This window comes from Cynara cardunculus (genome assembly GCF_001531365.2).
Source record: "Cynara cardunculus var. scolymus isolate 2C chromosome LG 1, CcrdV1, whole genome shotgun sequence".
Classification (NCBI taxonomy): domain Eukaryota; kingdom Viridiplantae; phylum Streptophyta; class Magnoliopsida; order Asterales; family Asteraceae; genus Cynara; species Cynara cardunculus.
This window is the reverse complement of record NC_037528.1, coordinates 44,445,176-44,466,095: the sequence shown is the minus strand read 5'-3', so window position 1 is coordinate 44,466,095 and position 20,920 is coordinate 44,445,176. Positions and strand designations below refer to the sequence as shown.

Below are 20,920 nucleotides of genomic sequence, written 5' to 3'. Positions count from 1 at the left end.
ACAACCACAACCATCACCGCAAACGCAGCCACAACCATCACCACAACTGCAACAGCAAACACAAATGCAGCAGGAGGACCAGAATTACTTGTCTCAGGTCTTTCTTCTGTCCCTCCCAAAATTTGAAGTTTTAGCAGCAATCTGCAGACGTCTCAGAATTTTATTTATCTATTCACTGTTAGTCAAACTACTAGTCAATTATCATGGTTCTATATATCTGTTCTTATTCCTATTATTATAGTTGTTATTTTTCTGTTCAAGAGTCAATGCCGGCCTCCTGGAAGTGAGCCATTACCTAAAGGACTTGTTGCCAATACTGCCGACTTGCAAATGCAACCGCTATGGGGCCGTCGTAAGGTATACTTGAGAATTAACTTATCTTCGTCATTTTAACTGCAGTGGCAATTAAATTCATGTACATCTTTTTCAGTTGTAAATTATAATTGTGAAAGTCCTTGAGAAGATATAAAATGCAACGAATTAATGGTCCCTCCTTTTAAAACAAATGCAATGACTATAGTTAGCCTACTACTGGAGAGGGGAGTTGGACAGGTCAGGTGGGAGAGGGGTCGGGCTCGCAGTTTAGGCTGGGGATGTGTTTTTTCCGTACTTGCTATGTGTGTATCGTCTTACCTTACCTTTTGTATGTGGTCAATGTACCTATTAGTACTTATTCTTTCTACCTGTTAGCTCACACTCTTGCACAAGCCGGGGCCCGGGAGTCTTGACAGAAATAGCCGTTCTACTCTTTAAGAAAGAGGTCAAGGCTGCATAGAAATCTTTCATTGTGGTGGCAAGATACCAACCTCTGAACCACTTTGCATGTCCCACTTCTCCAATCCGATTGAGATCAGCACTTTTCTCAGTAGTCCTGATTTCACTTCCGTTGCAAACTTGGACCACCCGGGGATAGGAAACTTGTGTTCCGCCGACCATTATGTTCATCAAATCAAAACGAACTTCCAATTAACATTCCCAGCCGATGACCAAGCAATTCTTAGAGGTTTAGATTCGAGACTACAGTCGAAACATGAAACTGGAAAGAAAAATGGTCACAAGTTCACAACGTAGAGCACCAAATTAAACATAGAAATCTTGAAGTGGGTAAGAGGAGATTTGAAGATCAAGAAACACCATCAACTTCAAATCATTTCACCTTTAGGTAGATCAAAGTCCTAGGTTTTAATCCGAGGGAAAAGTCGATGCGGTTTGACCCAAAAGGGAAAGTCAATTATGTCGATTTCGGGAATAATATATTTATTCAAATCGAATCAACCTTTACCTTTTGAGCAAAATGCAAGACCACGTCTTACGCGTGAGTGTTTTAAGCTGAATTAGGAAATTTTTTTCGGTTTTTTGGTCTATTTCATAAATTTTTCCAATTTTTAGTATTTGTCATTGCCTGACTTGACCTCTTTATTTTCTAGGTTTTCAATTTTGTTTCCTTATGCATCTAGAACTCCTAGTTTTAAATAAGATGTTTTGAAAATCAAAATGAACTATGAATCTTAATTTGCTTTCTTATGCATATGAGATTTCGAGTAAGAATAATCAAATCAATAACTAAAAGCAAATTACATAATACAAATAGAACAAGAGAAAAAAACATATTTTTGAGGATAGTTAATGATCAAGAACATGATAATTTACAAGAAGATGCAATTAATCAACAAAAAGTGGAAACAAATTTTGAAATAGAGATGAAATTAATAGAGTATTCAATGTGTTATTAACTTTGATTTAGGGGTTTGTGAAAGTGATTTTGGATTGAAACAAAAAAATTTAAATATCTACTGCAAGTAAGAATTCGACCCAAGAACTAGAAACTTGGTTTTAAAATATTTCAGAGTACCTTCAAAATCAAGCGGGTGCACCTCCAAGATGTCTAATTTTTCTTATTCCTTTGATAATCAAGTGAGTGGGACATGAGATCACGGACCCAAATTCAGTTTTAACTTGGTAGAAGGGTTAGACAAACAAGACAAAATACCTCGATATGTTTGGAAGTCGATATTAGTTTCTAGTTTACATCTCTTAATTAGATCAAGCTGCACTTGTTGAACACATGATGACAATGCTTGAAACGGGTATCCTGATTGCTTCAAAGTATAATGTGATATTACATGTTTTAAACATTGCATGCAGTATGACGTACTTTTGCTTATGTCTATTATGCCGTCACGATATCAACATGTTGCTATTACAATTTGCTACAATACCATTATGTGAAAGTAGATTGAGCAAAATGATACCCAATGCCTGCTATTGCATCACATTTATTCATCAGCAAGCCGTGTGCTACTGCATGGGTTAGGGTAGACTTAAAAATTAAGAACTAAAGAAGAAAAGTAAGAAACTAAGAACAAGAGAGAAGAGTGAAAATATAAAAGATGATTTTATTTCTTCTAATGGATGTCTTTGAAAGGAGGGGGAGCCTTTCTTTTATAGGCAAGGAAAAGGTACCCTTATAAAAACATAATATAAGCAAACAATAATTCTAAAATAGTTAAAATATAATAAATTATTTTATGTTTTACTTTATTAATGCTCGATTTGTTTTTGTATCAATATTTCTAATTTAGAAGTTAAAAATAAACAAATAAAAATAATGATCTATGTATAAATTAATAGCAAAAATAATAAAAACTAATAGATGTAAAAGAAAAACTCACCATTCCCATGTACAACTTATATCATTATCAGAAAAAAATCAATTTTTTTATAATACTTTATTTACAATTAAATAAAAATAATTAAAAAAATTCAATACAATTTATAAAATAACATCTAAGAAAATAAAATAAAATAAAATAATAACAAAGTATAATGCTATAAAGACAAAAGAGAGGACATCCCTAACACCTACTTCATCATTATTTTTTTGTTTTTTTAATTGATATAAATTATTATATTTCTCTCGTTTATTTATTTATGTTATATTTGAACTAATATGAATTATTAATAAATATATATTTTCTTTTATATTATTTGTATTAGATTTTAATATTTATCTTATAATATTCCACCCATAGTATTTTAATTACTATGAATTGTTAATAATTAATAAAATATTATATATATATACATATGTGATTTTTTCTTCTTCTATTGTTTACTTTTTTGCTTTTATTTAAAAATGAATATTTTTTTATTAATATAAACATTAGTATTTTTTTAGTAATTTTATAATTATAAAAATAAAATATAAAATTGAGATTTGACATATAAATAAAACGTAAGAGCAAAAGTATATAAATAAAACATAAAATAGTTTATCTTATATTTTCACTTATTGTAAAATGACATTACTTGTAGTACAATTAACACGTGAATAGTTATTATTCATATATGCTTAATTATCATTACACCATATTCTAATAATGTTATTGCCGACATTTCGTATTAATTATAAATAACACCATTTAACTTTGCTACTAATTAATACCATTTGTGTTTGTGTGCATATACGAAAATGGAGAAAGATGATAAGTGGTCTTACCTTTTCTTTCCTTTCTTGCTCTCTAATATTCTTCAAATCTTAAGACTTAGATGTAGTGACTTATAAACAGTGACGGATCCAGGAAATTAATTGGGTGGGGGCACGTAACAGGCATTGTATCACTAAAAATAACCTAAGTTTGGAAATAATATGCTAGACATTTCCGGTTGAAGAAATTAGCAAATACTTAACTAATACTTGTTTATCTTATTACCTACTTAAAATTCTACTACATACAACGGTACGAGTCTACAACTTGTTTCAAAACATAGCATTATAGAAATTACAAACCTACAGTCAAGGTTAAGTTGTGGTTGTCTACAACAAGAAATCAAAATTACAAACAAGCACAAAACAACTGATAGTCTAATACATAAGAGGGAAATATAGAATTAAAAAATAGAAGAAAAAAAGTTCGTCAAGTTTGGTTCTTTATTTGGAGTCTCTCATCGGCTAGACACAATCCCCTTGTACATGTTGGAACCTCCCTTCTCCCTTCAAGAGCTCTTTCGAGAGTAATCTGATGGGATTCTGCATATATCTCACATGGTATCAGAGCTGGGGTCTTCCACCTTACGGACCCAAAACGCTGGACCATCTTCTTTGTTCTAGCCTCCATTGGAGGGGGCATGTTGCAGTCCCACATCAGCTAAACAAAGTTCCTTTACTCCCTATATATATGTTTCTTTTTTAACGTAATCTGATGGGGTTCCACATATATCCTAACTTTACATCATCTCACGTGTTAAAGTTTTGGAATGACAATTGCCAATGAGTATTCAATATTCTTGTCTAAGAAGAATGGTAAGAGAATTGTTCTAGTATTCTATGTGGATGATATTGGTATTCTAGGAGAATGCACATAAGGAATTGCTACTCTAAACTCTTTCATCAGTAAATGATTTCAAACTAAATGCCTGGGAAGTCTCTAGCACTCTTCTTTTGTCTGCGGAAACATGTTTTGGTCGTTCTTGCTATCGGTATGTGTAATATTTTTGTCTCTGACTCGCCAATGATCCAAAATATCAAGCTCACGTAGATGATTTAGTGCCGTTAGAGGACCTATAGCTCGGTAGAAAAGACCTGTAGTCATGAGACCATATATTCCATGTTTAGTGACTGGGGGGGGGGGGTTACTTAATGTCTTATCCTCCATGGATGCATTTCTAAGATACAATCATGGTTTTTTTTTATCACATTGATGAGGGGCATGTTTGAGGCAACAATGGGTATTTGGATGCTAGTCTTGCCTAATGCGCTTATAGTAGACGGTCTCTACTACAAGATATTGTGTCTGTTTTTGTGAGAATCTGATACATTGGACGAGCAAGTAGCAAGATGTGGATACGGCGATTGACTGTTTTTACACTTTGATTGGCGTACTTTAACACGGATGTTATTAATGTGCACTCTTATTAACAGAAAATAAATTCTTCCACAAGCTTATTTACCGCTGCTGTTGGTATAAAACAAAGGGAAACGGTAGATAAGATGGTTAGGAAGGTAATTCTTTCCTCTACCCTTCTTTTGAAGATCCATTTTTAAGGTTATCTGTACCTTAACCTTATGGTAATCTCTTTGTCTTAATGCAGTTTTTATCATGTAATTTCAACGTGATGCTTTTTCATTACGATGGTATTGTTGATGCATGGAAGGATCTAGACTGGGAGACCAGTGTGGTGCATGTTTCTGCAGTTAATCAAACAAAATGGTAAAATCTTAAACCAGAATTCTGTCGGAAGGTCATGCATTTAAAAAGTTACGTCACAAGTTATTCTCCTAAATAACTCTGTTCCTTCACATCGCTGCTAACGTTTCCAATGGTGACACACAGGTGGTTTGCGAAGCGGTTTTTACATCCAGATATAGTTGCTGACTACAGTCATATCTTTCTCTGGGATGAAGATCTTGGAGTTGAAAATTTTGACCCTGACCGGTATGGTATGCTCTTTTATTACAAACTTGTTAACTGATAATTGAGTTAAAGAAGCTACGATCTTTACAATATGGGGATCACTGTTGTCCGGCCATAGACGATCTTTGGCAGTGTGTTGTCTGAATATTCATCAGGATAGCGAGTATGATTGGCATAGTGATGGATGCTTAATATAGGAATAAGGAAAAAAATCACCTGTTTTTGCAATATGGCAATTAAAGGACAACGTGAAGAGAGGGCAGATCACATAGAGGTAATTAACTTTGACAATTGCACTCCTTTTCCACTGTTGGTTTGAATCAATCCAGTTCATAGCAAACTGGCATTAGAGCACTTTTGAATCCATGGCCATCGATACGAGTTTGCAGAGGATTGAAGCCATGAATACATGGTTTCTGATCTTCAACAACAGAAATGGATGGACGGAGATGGCGAGAGAGAATGCTAAATTTCATCCTAGAAGTTTCTTACGTGGGTTGGATATGTTGATGTAAAGGTATCGCTTTTGATCATTCTCTTCATATGAATACGAAAGACACCAGGTGTGATTTTAGTAATCCAGAGCTGTGGGCCCAAATTAGTAGATCTAGTATGCCCCAACCCCAAAACTTAACACAATAGACTCAGTGGCGCTCTCAGCGAATGTGGAAAATTGGTTTAGCGATGTTCATTGGAAACTGCCGTTGCCGCTAGGGATTTGAACAACCCAGTCCCATCGAGACAGCCCAAAGCAACCAAGGCCCAATTGCTCTGGACGTTGATTTCTTTTTGGGTCGGCATATCACCACTCTGCGGACTTGTTTGCTCTTGGTCTTGCAACCATCTTTTTCTGTATAAGACAATGGGAAACCTATTATGTCCGGTTCACGTAGATCAATCCACTGTGTGCTATCATGGAAACTATTGGGAAGTTTGATGATGTTCAGCTAGGTTGTCACTATGCCTTGAATTTTTAGAAGTCAGCTTGCTGGGCATCTCACACCAGGGCTTCAGCAGTTGGCTGTGAAGTGTAAGACCAAGGACACTGTTTTTGTCAATGTTGTAGCTTTGATACAATATCGTGCTGTAGTTGATAAGCCAATTGATGTTATAAGAGCTAGCGTTCCGAAGCTTAACCTAGACGATGCATTTTTGCAAACGAATGATATTGCTAGGCTGATGAAGAACTTTATAAGGCAATATCAGCATATGGGTTCGAGATTGTTCAAATGTTGATCGTCTATACGCAGTGGCAACTGGTTGGGGAGATGTAACCGAACAACAACAATTTTCTTACTTTCTCTATCCACCTTGAGGACGAGGTGGTTCTTTAGGGGCGGGGTAATCTCATGCACCCCCACTTAAGCCAAAGCCCATTCATATGTGATATTCTAGAATAGTTAAGAAGTGTAATTTGTGTACTTAATATCTAGTATAAAGAGGGAGGATGCAAGAGCTGTGAGTCATGCAGAAAGTTCCCTTCTGTAATTAGGAGAGCTCTGGCCTCTCGAACAGCTAGAACCCTTTTTTTGTTAGTGAAATGCATAGACAATTGCAATCCTTTTTTCCATTGTTGGTTTGAATCAATCCAGTTCATAACAATCAACTAGTTGTTGTAGTCTTGAAAGTGATAGGGGCCATGTTGCAATGAATGGGAGTCTTATAAGAAATCTGAAAAAAGATTTTGATCATAAAGTTTCATTCTTGTTATAATAACAGCTGAGAGAAATGTCATTGAATATTGTTTAGTTGTTTGATATTCACAGATATTTGTCAATAGTGAAAGAAGAAGGGCTTGAAATCTCACAACCAGCACTTGATGTAGAAAAGTCAGAGGTGCATCATGCGATAACTGCACGATGGAGCAACTCAACTGTGCACAGGTTTTCCTCTCTCTCTCTCTAGACACACACACACACACAGAGATCTGTCAACCCCATAGTCCTTTGCTGAATGTGTTCTTCCAAGATCCTTGCCTTTTGTGATAGACTGTTATATCGTATGTGAATACACCATGACTATTTGATCTTTAACTTTTCTGGTAGACTGTTATATCGTTTCTCCTCGTCTTTGTATGGGAAAAATGTCAAACGCAAATACTACCAAGTGTTCCCGAAAGGTCCCAAACTATAACCGAATCCAAATGTAAACAAATTCAATACAACAAAGGTGCAAAATGATGGATCTAGCAATATGTGATCAATAATCCTTCCATAAAAAGCAATCCACAATAATGTAAAGGCAAGAACTATCACAAATACACACTAGAAATAATGGCACACTAAGCGACACCAAATTTAACGATGTTCCACTATCGATGTAATAGTGTACATCCATAAGGAGGGAGCGAATTGAGGTATTATTACTCTATGAAGGGAGTGAGAGTGTTACGACTTTCCAGAATCAAATGATTAAAGCTCTGGCTTGCAAAAACGGAAAAGCAACACAAGCAGGGACGGACCCAAAATTTTTTTCATACGGTGGCACCATATAATTAATATAGTATAATATACATCTAAAAATAATTACAAAAAATATGGTTTTTATAGTACCGATAGGGTTGTAAATGAACCGAACGTTCAGCGAATCGTTCGTGAACCGTTCAGCGGGAAGTTCGTTTATGTTCGTTTATTTAATAAATGAACGAACATGAACTATTTTCTTTTGTTCGTTTAGTTAAACGAACGAACATGAACAAGAGTCTCGTTCGTTCATTTATGTTCGTGAACGTTCGTTCATTTACTGTTCGTTTATATTCGTTTGTTTATGTTCGTTTATATATTAAGTTTAATATATTATCTTTTATTTATTTACTATGAATTCAAATAATATTTATTTATGTTCGTTTATGTTCGTTTAGCTCGTTCGTTTATGTTCGTTCGTTTACGTTCATTTAGCATGTTTACGAACGAACATAAATGAACACGAACACACCTTATTTCTAAACGAACGAACACGAACACAAAGATTTTCGTTCGTTTACCRTTCGTGTTCGTTCGTTTGTTCAGTTAAGTTAAACGAACGAACATGAACAAGCCTCCGTTCGTGTTCGTTCGGTTCGTTTACAGCCCTAAGTACCGATAAACAACTCCTAAACTTGTACCCGATGCGTCTTCATCTTTTGAAAACGGTCAATATATACCCAAAATTTAATTACAAAAAGTATGGTTTTGGTTATTTGGGCTTTGTTTTGTTTGGGTGTTAGTTGCACCATTTGGATTTCAGGGAAATACGGTAGCACCTTCTAAAACGATACGGTAGCATCGTTAACAAACCTAAATTTTTTACCTTTCGGCCGCGAAATAAATGCCACCACATTAGGTCTGCCCATGAACACAAGTGAAAGCAATGTCTAATCACATTTGACCTAAATTTGCCCCTTATTGGGAAATTCAAACGTACGACCAAGGGCGGCAACCTGGCGTCATGAGCCTAGGTCTCCTGGTTCCCTATGTAGCAAGCGGTGAGCTGGTGCGGAGTGCTACCTAGGTCGCAAGGTCCAATTTCTTGTGTTGCAAATCTTGTATCGAGGTTTGATTATGTTTAGGACTGTAATATTTAGTCGTGCGGCCTCCTTTAGCGACCCGTAGTCGTGAGCCTTGGTTGAGCCGTATGTTGCGACTGAACCATATGATACAAGTTCTGGCTCGTAAATTCTAAAGCACCCGGCAACATGGGCATGCCATCCTTGGTCGCATGCCTAGTGCGATTTGCAGTACCTTATTTGTTTGGTTGAATAATGATAATCTAAAATTAAATTTACAACATGATGTTTTTCTGTCCTTGTATAACTTTCCGAAAATTGCAAAATATGAAACGGGGTAGGATAGGTGTTTCAAAAGTTATACCTTAACGAGCAACAACATTTGATGTCGTATTTGAATCAAAGCAACAAACACAACTCATTGCCTCCACCTGAATGAACCAAATCCCGTTCTTTGTCACATGAAATGGAGGAGTTGTCTTCTTTCCTTGAGTTGCTAATCTCAAATCTTGGGAGAAAAAGACTGTTGTGAATGGGAGAGAGATGGAGGATAGGGTTTTCTCAAACTAGGTGATAAGTTTCAACAATTGGCAAGTTCTACCTTTTTTTTTATTAACCTGGATATCCAACCCGCTATGCGAGCCGACTAATCCTAGGGCTACCACCTGCTTTGCAGATAGCCCGAAGTCACCGTATTTGAACCTCCTTGGCTACAAGGGGATTTTTATTCCTCCTTGGATTTGAACCTGGGACCTCCTGGTACTTTTGACCTTTGGAGCCAAGCTCAAACCAATCAGGCACCACCCTTGTGGTTCCCTTTTTATATACAATCAATATTAGATTTACGTTTATCTAATTAATAATTTAATCCCATTAAATTATAAATAATATTTTTATAATTAAACATTTTAATTATTCGGCCTCATTATTCCATTACACTCTATATGTGTTGTTAGAGTTTTGGGGTTGGAGATAATGTGGACCGGACAATCACTTGGATCATGGAAAGATCGTTTTCTATATACAATTATTCGTTCCTTATTGGCCTTAGGTTTCACGAATTTCATATCGGATAATCCAAATGAAAACTCTAAACTTAAAGGTTGTTAGATGGAGTCCTTATATACACCCAAATTTCTCATTTTACGTATTTATATGAGAGATTGGTGGTTATGAGCGGTTAAAGGGTTAAGACATAACTGCATAGTAGTTATTACTGTTAATGGATAAGATTAGAAAAAGTTACAACTTGCTCAAAGGCTTTGAGTCAGAAGCAAAGCATCAGAAGAAGTTTGGAGGCTCTGAAGGTCATAAGGACCAAGGGCCCTCCGGCTCTTGTCACTTAGGAAATTTGAGCGAAGACTCAGAGCTCTCTAAGTCCACATGCCACTGACCTATACTTAGGAAATTTCACAAAGTTTCAGTAATATTTCTAGAAGGTTTCTAACTTTCTGAAATTCGTACAAAATGTCGCAGAACTTAAAATTCCTAAGTAGACCTCTCTAAAGTTTACAACTGCTGCCAGGGGCACTGTCTCTTGAACCCCCGCTTTACGGTGATAGGGCAGCAGAGGCGGAACTAGGAATTTTTTCAAGTGGTGGCACCATTTCACTATAAGAAATAAAGATATAGATGTCGTCTGTTGGTTCGTTCGTAGCTTTTCATATATGAGGTCTCGTGTTTAAATCTTTTAATGCAAACTTTTTTAGAAACATACTAAAAATCTGAAGATAAAAGCTAAAAACTAAGAAAATGACACAGACATGATTTGAACCTTCTGGGGTGGGAGAAAAACCATGCAAACCAACTCTTATCAAGGGAAACTTGTGTCATTGTTGTCGTTCAAAATATATACGGTTGCATACAACAAAATGATATGGTGACACCTTTCACCACCCTATAATTTTTTACATTATAACGGAGGAACGAAGTGGTGGCCCGTGCCACCGTATCGTAAAGAGTGGTCCGCCTCTAGAGGCAACATTTGTGAATGTGCACTCCGCACCTCCTAACTCACTTATGTTTGCCTTATCACCAGCTAGATCTCACGTTATTCATAATCACACTAAAATGATTGATGATACTAAACTCACCAACATATCTGACCCATTCGGATATTATCATGTTGGTAATAATTATAAATCATATTTATAATCATAAACAAAGAGTGACATCTAGCAATATATCATCGTTACCCAAATGATGGTGATTCAGCTAATGAACAAACTCGTGACCGTTATCAGGGTGCACGTTTTGTCCTTTTCTCCTCGATGTCCAGATTGGCACTCGCCATGGATGTGTCATCCACGTTATGTCTAATCATTAGTTTCTTAATTCCAAAATGTACTTACAAAACGTTCATATACCGACTATCTGAGTATGCATGTGTTTCCTCAGTACCATTCAACCACTAACCAGAGACAACACTTCTGTCATACAGAAGGGACATATCCTATCTCGATACATGCTATTGCTACCATTTTGTCATCCAGTTGCGGAATGATTAAAACAAGCACTAAAATATGCCACTCACACATAGCAAAGTCCATGTTCTTATGTCAAACGATTGCGTGTACAATGACAACATGAGAAACACTTATCATCACATGACATCTAGTCAATGTTCACGTTTGGTAGACAAGATCCCCATCTTGTACCCATATATGGTATCATATCTCCATCTTAACCACTACATATGTTAGTCGTACTTGACTAGAGATATTTTAGAATACATTATTCTAAAGTTATTGTTACGTTTAAATATAAATCATAACAAAATACAAACATAACAATTGGCAATACCTTTTATTAATAAATATCATGACAAAATGTCCAAACATACAATTATCTATGTTATCAACTAGTTGCTTTCAAACTAGTCTCATGTCCCTCTTTGGATCTCTTACGAGCTTACAGTTCTCTTCTCTAGAATATGCTTCGGGAAATTAATCATGTGAATGCCTTTATATTTGATTCTTACTGCTGTAAGTTCCTGATGTTATTTATCTTGTTAAGATGTATATTTACACGATGCTTGTAACTCAGATGTCTGTTTGATCAGGGGTGGCATTTTGTAAATACTTATGGTTTGCCGCATGTTTAGGAGGGCTAAACCTAGTAGTAACAGCAAAGGATGCAATTCGGAGAGTCAATATCCTCCTTGCACAGGGTAAAACTTCACATTGACGAAGCTACCTTACTCAAAAAGTAATTAGTATTTCGTATTCCATAATAAAGACCGATACTTTATCACCTGAGTTGCTTAAAATGATATTTTTGCAACGCCAGATTTGATGATGGACATAGCGATAGAGTATTTGATGTTCCATTGCAGGTGGGTAGAGTTGATGGCTCCAGTCTTCTCCAGAACTGCTTGGAGATGTATGTGGTATATGATCCAGGTGAGCCATATCTGTTGGATATCAAAGCTTAGGATCTGCTATACCCAAATACAAACTCAGAATAAGAAAAGTAAAAGAAAACAAATTATGGAAGAATTTTCTGGTAGCTTTATTTCTCAACTGAAAAATACGATACAATTCTTTTAAAATAAACAGCAACAATGATATTTAAACTCCTACTGGGAATAACAAACTAGCTAAAATATTTGAAATTTACTAGCTACCCACTAGCCACTTCTTCTACCACGAGCCACATCTCCTAATGATCAGGATGCCTCCAACGTTTACCTCCCACAAACTCAGTCAACCCTTGACCACATAGAATTACCGTTAACAATATCCACTTTACAACTGTAGGTGGCACTCTGATCCTGAAAGTGGAATGCTTCTGTAGTTATATAGAGATATTGCGGTCTTATACTATGACGGCAAAAATATCTAAATGTCCTAATTATAGGACCAAAAAGTTGTGCGTCCTATGTAAATGTGTTGCGATAAGTTGATAGGATATTCTTTTAGGACTACTTTGAAAAACAAACATATTATTAGCTTTTTTATGTGACATTATTTGAAAAAATCTTCGTATAAAACCAAATATCCTATAAAAAGATGCATTCTTAGGACACTTTTAATACATGTCATATAAAAAACTAATATGACACTATTTCAAAACGTCATAAAAAACTTGTTAGGATTATCAACTTATTGCAACGTATTTAGATAGGACACACAGTTGTTTGGTCCTATAATCTTAAGTTCTATAAAGCAATCTATTAGGACGATTAGACATTTTTGGCATCCTATAAAGTCGATTTTGCTGTAGTCATCTGTTTTACAAGTAGTCTTTTATTCAGTGAATAGAAATGATCCAGTCCCATTCCTGCTGCATGTAAAGATTAAGCCCTATATATGCATCATCAACCATACACTTAACTGTAATTCTTGTCAACGGCAAAGGGAGGCTGACTTCAAGTTGCTGTGAACTGAAAATGAAAAAGAGGAAGAAGTAATGGAATGAGAGAAATTGATTTAACCTTCTTTTTTGCTTATGAAGTTGTCACAGCCTTGCGAGTAGAATATTGTGATCAAGTTTTTGCACCTGATCAGTCTTCCTTTAACTGATGAAGTCTTTGATGCCGCTTTTAATGCTGTATTATCTTTTATATCCCAGAAGGACTTGAACCATGCATGGGGGCTAGATATTCTGTTTGGTTATTGTGCACAGGTAAATTTCTCTTCTGGGAGTTGTTTCTCTTTTGCTCTCTCTCTCTCTCTCTATATATATATATATATATAGAGAGAGAGAGAGAGAGAGAGATTTAGGGGAAAGCCCGCAAAAAATTGAAAAACCGAGGAACACTCTAATAATCATTCATCTGTACAGTATACACATACACATACAATTAATTGAAGATGTTTCCTGGTTCTATGCACGTGTGCATACCGGCAAATTACTTGTATACACATTTGCATACCGTACATATGGATGGTTATTAGGGTATGCCTCAATTTTTCACTTTTATGTGGTTTTCCCATAACTTGACCCTATATATATATATATATATATATATATGTATGTATGTATGTATGTATGTATATATATATATATATGTATGTATGTATGTATACACACACATATATACATATATATAATGTCTTTTTACATTTAGTGCACTTTGTTAATGATAATGGCATTTGTTTGGTAGGGAGATAGAACCAAAAATGTTGGGGTTGTGGATGCTGAATACGTTGTTCACTATGCTTTCCCAACCTTCGGAGAGCCTCACAACACGGTCAGTCTAATTATGATTGGTTTACAACTTCCTATTTCGATTATACCAGCTCAAGTGTCATATTGATTATAGTATTTGCCCACTAGTCATCTTGCACACTCTTTCCCAGAAGAAACTGAATAAGAGGAATCAGCTGTTCTACGCTTCTACTCTTTAGGTTAGAGGTCAGATGAGCGTAAATCATACCCTCCCTAGTAGGAAGCCTTTTTCCTTCTTCCTTTCGGAAAAAACCCTCTGACAGTATGCCGTAGTTTTGATGGGTCAGTTAAATGGCATTAAATAGAGTTTTCAATTAGGAGGATGACCTTTTTTTTCTTCTGAACCGGATAACCTTCAAATGACCCGCCTGCCTCGGGTTTTAAACGCCGTGCTTTTAGGTTTATTATTTTGAAGATCTCGTCTGCAATTCTGTTGATGCGTTGATAATTGATGCATACTATACCGGCAACAGATGGAAACATGTCTCTCCTCACAAACATTACAAAGCTTGCAAACACAAGTTTTTTTTTTGTATTCCATTTTGCATTGGTTCCATCTCAAACTAATTCTGTTTATTTACCATGTATATATTTTCAGGATAATGCGGATCCTTCTGAACCAAATCCTAGAACGGAAGTAAGTTATTTTTTTGGGTTTGTACGATCAGATACCGATACAGTTTAAAATAACACGATGACACACACACACACAGAGTAATAATTGTTGGAAACAAGTAAAATGAGACTATGTTTTTGTGGTCAAGTAATTTGCTTATATCTAAGACAAACCAAACAAACCCAATATATTCCACTCAAGACTCAAGAGCAGGGTCTGGGGTGGGGATGTATGCAGAGCGGTCTTCCACCCCGAAGGGTAGAGCGATTGTTTAGATGAATACCCCCGGTTTGTGAAACATCGTGAGCGAGAAAGTAAGAAGAATAAACACTTCAATTACTTCTGCCCCCAATCTTGCCATGCAATCCCGAGGAGCCTTGAGGCAAGAGCCTGAATCACACTCAATTCTGTTAGGGTGCGTTTGGTACATTGAACCGGACATAACAAAAACTTTTTGCCCATGTCATGGTGACAGACTGTGATAGGACCGGACTGAGTTGGACAAAAACGTCTTTTTTCCCACCAATAGGTAGAACAAAAAACACAGGGAGATGGAGAAGATAGGTAAAGTACTAAAATACCCATGGCAAACGAAAACCCTAAAATCTTCCACAATTCTTTTACCGGCGTAGCTCACTCTACCACGTCCTGCCCCTCCAGTTCTGTCGGGTCTCATTCATGTATCAAAGGCAAAGTTACTAAAGAACTTAAACATTGATCAATGATTTCGTCATTGTGATGTTTTCTAGGCATGTAGAAGTTTGAACCCAAATATGACGGAAAGCAGAACGAAAAGACATTACTTGAGTAGGATTATGTAAGATTAACTCCTGAGCTAATTAAATTTGGAGTTATTTGTCGTTATTTAGGTGAGACGGCATTCACTTCGAGAATACAAGATATTCAGAAGGAGATGGCAAATAGCTGCCAAGGAGGATGAATCTTGGGTTGATCCTTATCCAGGTTCTTTGAACATTAGCATGATCTAAAATATGTATATGTGTATACACATGTGTGTGTGTGTGTCTATCAAGAACAAGCACCAAAACTAAAACCGAGTACGTAACAAACTTGACGATGATCAAGATTATGTAAATGTGTTTGTTTTGTATGATATATAGTTGCCGATTTTGATTGTAAAAGTCCCGTTTTTATCTTTGTCGTAGATTGCGTTTAGCGCAAACGAGTCACATCTTTAACCATGGATGCCACAAGTTGTCTTAAGTTTTGTATTACCATCAAGTAGTGTTTTTGAAAAAAGATTGTAAGCATAAGTTTTCAGCAGCAATGAAAGATGGATCATTTCAGTTGTTTTTCTTATGCTTTCAAAAATATGGTGATAAATGTAAGAAGAGATCTACACTCTTGGATTAATCTTAATTGAATGTCAACATTAATGAGGTGTATCGAGATGTACATGATCAATTCCTTTCTAAAGCGCAATTCATGAGTAGATATGATATAAAAGTGATCAAATGTTGAAATCCTTATCATTTTACATCTATTTCGGTAAAAGTTATCAAAAATGACAAAAATATCACTAATTTATATATGTTTTGATAGTTAATTCACAACAAATGTAAACTTTAAGTACTTGAATGAAAAGCGCATACCTTTGAGTGGGTCCCATAATCGTGTTTGGATTAAGGAATGCAATGACCAATCGTTTCAATATATATACCAGAGGACGTTTCAAATGCAACCTATTATATTTGTACAATTAATAAAATCCAATTAATTGAGATATTTATGGAAATGACGAGAGTTCATTTATTATGATTTGAATATTTATGGAAGATAACTAGGGTTTATTAATTATGATCAATACTTTATATTAGAAAACAATCTGAACTTTTATGAGATCACATATTTATCAAGTTAAATGAACGGTTGAGATTGATTGTATTGGTTGTACAAATACAAAAGGTTGCATAATAACTCACCTCTTTATATATATATATACACACACACAGACACACATATATATATATGTATATATATATAGGGTTTATTTCAAATACAATCTATCGTATTTGTACAACCAATGCAACCCAATAAATTGAAATATTTATGGAAATGATTAGAGTTCATTTATTATGATTTAAATATTTATRGAAGATGAATACGGTTCATTAATTATGATTAATACTTTATATTARRAAATAATCAAAACMTCTATAAAATCACATATTAATCAAATGAAATGGACGATTGAGATTGAGTTGTATTGGTTGCACAAATGACAAGGGTTGTATAATAACCAACCTCTATATATATATATGTATATATATATATGTATATATATGTATATATATGTATATATATAGGGGCGGAACACAACCGTTGTAGTCCGAGGGTCCGAAATATAAGAGCATCTTCAATAGATTTTCTAAAATTGAGAAAATGGAGATTTTAGGCATATTTTTGCTCTAACAAGTTCTCCAAAATTCTCCAAAACGAAAAAAAACATGAGAGTGTAAACATTAAGGGTGCGTTTGGTAAGCTGGACAGGGTGGGACAGAACAGGACAGAACACATTTGTCCTGTGTTTGGTGTGGCCTAATATTGGACTAAGTGGAACTAACTTGGATAAGCCTTGGACACGCGTGTTCCATCCTACCCCCCTGGAACTAAGTGGAACACAACCCTATTTCCCTATTACCCTTTTCCCACCCGGCTGCAAGAAGAACGTAACATTTCGATCGCTCCATCCTCTCGATTCCTCCTGTCGACGGCCTGCGAGTTCCAATCGACGGCGAGTTTCAATCGACGGCCTCCATCGCCTACATCGCCTCCATCGCGTCTCTTCTCTCCATACCCAGGTACGCAATCGATCGCGTCTCTTCTCTCCATCGCCTCCATCTGTGTGTACGCGATTGATTCTAGGGTTCTTACTTTCTGTCGGTTTTGATGTTATAAACAAACGATGTTAAAAACCAACTCTATTTCAGATTTCGTTCTTACGTTACGCTCACGGACTTCAATCTCACGGATTCACGATATCTTCTCTCTCGCTATCTGCCATAGACTTCTGGTATGGCCATCTTCTGTTTCTTGTATGTTTTTCGTATGAACACCAGGTGTAATGCTCGTGATGCTACATTTGACATTAATGAGGTAGACAGTGTGGTGAATACCAATGATCTCGATTTCTTTAATTGGGACTTCGATTTCCTTGTTGGTTTTACTTGAGCACCAAGTGTTTGATTAAATGCCCCAGTGTGTAATATGCCTGCTTTTACTTTAATCTAGTAGTGAAAGAAACTGTGGCATTAGGTTTTCTTGTAGGAACATAAAAGATTGAGGGGGGGGGGGGAGTTAAATTCTCCCTATCTGTTTTTGTTTTTGGGGAAGAGGAGTGCTATCCTTGATTAGGTCCCAGCTTGTATCTCCTTGGAACTGCTTGGCAATCTAAGTCGGCTTTAGGATTTTTAATTGTTTGACTTTCAATACACCGGAGTTTGTCTAGTTTTTAGTCATCCTCTTTGTTTTTGCTCAGATTTTCATTTTGGTTGAGTCCTATCATGCCCAATTTCCTCTCAAATTTTTGTAATAGTTTTTAGTGTTGCAGTATAAACATTCAGTTTGTACTCATTCCATTCTGGACATTAGTTGTACCTGGTTATCTCATTAATTAATTTGTTTTGCATTTTCAAAAAAATGGTAGGTGCTTTTACAAGGTTCGTTGGATATCACATAGCAGTTTTACTTCCCGAGGGATAGTATAGTTCACCATGGTTATNCCTGTCCTGTCCTGTCCTGTCCTGTCCTGTCCTGTCCGCGCACCAAACGCACCCTAAATGACTACAATGAGAGAGAATCATTTTTTTTATCATATTCACACCGATAATAATCATTGATATTAACGGTTTATAGGTCACTGAGATATCCTTTTTTGTCTTTATTTGACCCCAAGAATGGATTGGATCGAAACGACTTTCCTGCCAACGGGAGATTGGTTAGGGCTGGGAGCTCGAGCCCTGGTTTTAATAGAGTTTTAATTATCTATTTTGGAATTCTTTTTGAAGAATATGTTGAAGATGCTATAATATTGTAAATCCAAATGATTCGTTTTTAGACTATTAAATTTTAGAAAAAGATTGATTAATGTAATATTAAAACTCGAAACATTCAAAGTATTAACAGGAAAATAGTAATACCAACTTAAACATTATTTACGTATAATTAATATATTATATTATTTACTCTAAAAACTTAAACATTCAAAGTATTAACCGAGAAATAGTAATATCAGTGTAATTTACTTTAAAAACTTATATTTACATATAATTAATATATTATGTAAAAACTAATACATATAATTAAATATTATTAATTTATATAAAGTGCATGGGAGAAAAAATGATTGGGAGGGGTTTTGAAACAGAAAAGATGGAGGTTGTAAATGATTATCAATTAAAAATTTATTATATATGTTTCTAAAAGTTTAATATAGTATTTAAGTCTAAAAAACGGGGAGGTCATGGCCCCAAAGGCCCCCATCAGGTTCCGGCCTTGTATATATATATATATATATATATATATAAAGAGAGAGAGAGAGAGAGAGAGAGAGAGAAGGGGGGGCTACATATTTAAAAGAACATGAAAACGGGCAAATCATCTGTGATTTTACTTTAATAGTAAACAAAGTGTCATTGACTTGTGGTTGCATCTTCAGGTCGCCAGACAAGGTCGCATGAATCACATGTGATTTTGTATATAATGTTAGTGTAAAATCACATGTGATTCATCCGTTTTCATGTTCTTTCAAATATGTACTGTTCTCGTTTGATCCTCTCTCTCTCTCTCTCTCTCTCTATATATATATAGAGAGAGAGAGAGAGAGATAGAGAGAATTGACCAGACTTTGTGTTCGGAAAGGTCCAGTTATATTTTTCCGTGAAACCCGTCCCAGTTAGACCGGTCTTGATCCTCGAACCATTTATGCATCTCTAGTGGGTAGAGTGAGCGTGGTTAGGCATGGCAACGGGGCGGGGATGGGGCGGGTTTTGTAATCCCCGGCCCCGGCCCCGGTTTGTAATACCGTTCCCCGTCCCCGGCCCCGGTCCCCGGCGGGTACGGGGATTATCATCTCGTCCCCGGTCAAATTTTTACAATCCCCGGTCAAAACCCGGTAAACCCCGGTCAATCCCCAGTCAAAACCCGGTAAAAAGTATGCTTTAGTTTGATTATACCGGGGATCCCCGGCCCCGACCCCGGCCCCGTTTTGAGTAACATTCCCCGTCCCCGGACCCGTCCCCGGTTTTAGTCTACCGGGGATCCCCGGCCCCGACCCCGGCCCCGTTTTGAGTAACATTCCCCGTCCCCGGACCCGTCCCCGGTTTTAGTCTACCGGGGATCCCCGGCCCCGACCCCGGCCCCGTTTTGAGTAACATTCCCCGTCCCCGGACCCGTCCCCGGTTTTAGTCTACCGGGGATCCCCGGCCCCGGCCCCGGGACCCGTTTTAGCGGGGAATCCCCGTCCCCGTTCGGGTCGGGTGAACCGGGTTCCCCCCCGGTCGGGGCAAATCACCATCCCTAAGCGTGGTGGAGGGTACGAAATGCAATAAAAGTTCGCCGTACAAATCTTTAGAACATAAATTAAATTCAAGATATTATTCAAGTTGCACGTCACGCAAACTACATCCTTAAACTTTACGTTAGTTTTCAAGGAGTGGTCTTGAAATATCATAAATAAACCGGATAACTTCATTATTTGAATTGGATTCTATATAAATAAATATTTATACTATATTATAAAACATTTGACAAAAACTCTTAAAAACGATTTTTATGCATGAAGTACTGTTTATTGATATACATTACTTAAAATTCAAGATTACAAGTAATTTTATGTAAATAACTTCATTATTTGAACTGGATTCTATATAAATAAATATTTATACTATATTATAAAACATTTGACAAAAACTCTTAAAAACGATTTTTATGCATGAAGTACTGTTTATTGATATACATTACTTAAAATTCAAGATTACAAGTAATTTTATGTAAATAACTTCATTATTTGAACTGGATTCTATATAAATAAATATATTTATATAATTCAATCACATCTTTTTACATTTCCACAATTTTAAAGGAACCCCTTTTAGACATTGATATAACACCACCTGTTTGATTATATTTCACATCAAAATATATTTATTAATGTTTCAATTAAATATGTTTTATTGGCTTTTAAATTATTAAAAAAATAATCATTGATTTATA

At 36.0% G+C, this 20,920-nt stretch overlaps 1 protein-coding gene across 1 annotated transcript; it reads left to right on the top strand.

The window, feature by feature from the left end:
• Nucleotides 1–14,058, top strand: LOC112500617. The gene is made up of 10 exons (XM_025104140.1): nt 1–97; nt 262–357; nt 4,922–5,002; nt 5,092–5,210; nt 5,334–5,435; nt 7,181–7,297; nt 12,002–12,067; nt 12,187–12,299; nt 13,471–13,524; nt 14,006–14,058. The coding sequence occupies exons 1-10, from the start codon at nt 65–67 to the stop codon at nt 14,011–14,013; spliced, it is 789 nt and encodes a 262-aa protein (XP_024959908.1). The 5' UTR covers nt 1–64; the 3' UTR covers nt 14,014–14,058.
• Nucleotides 14,059–20,920: the final 6,862 nt, after the last annotated feature.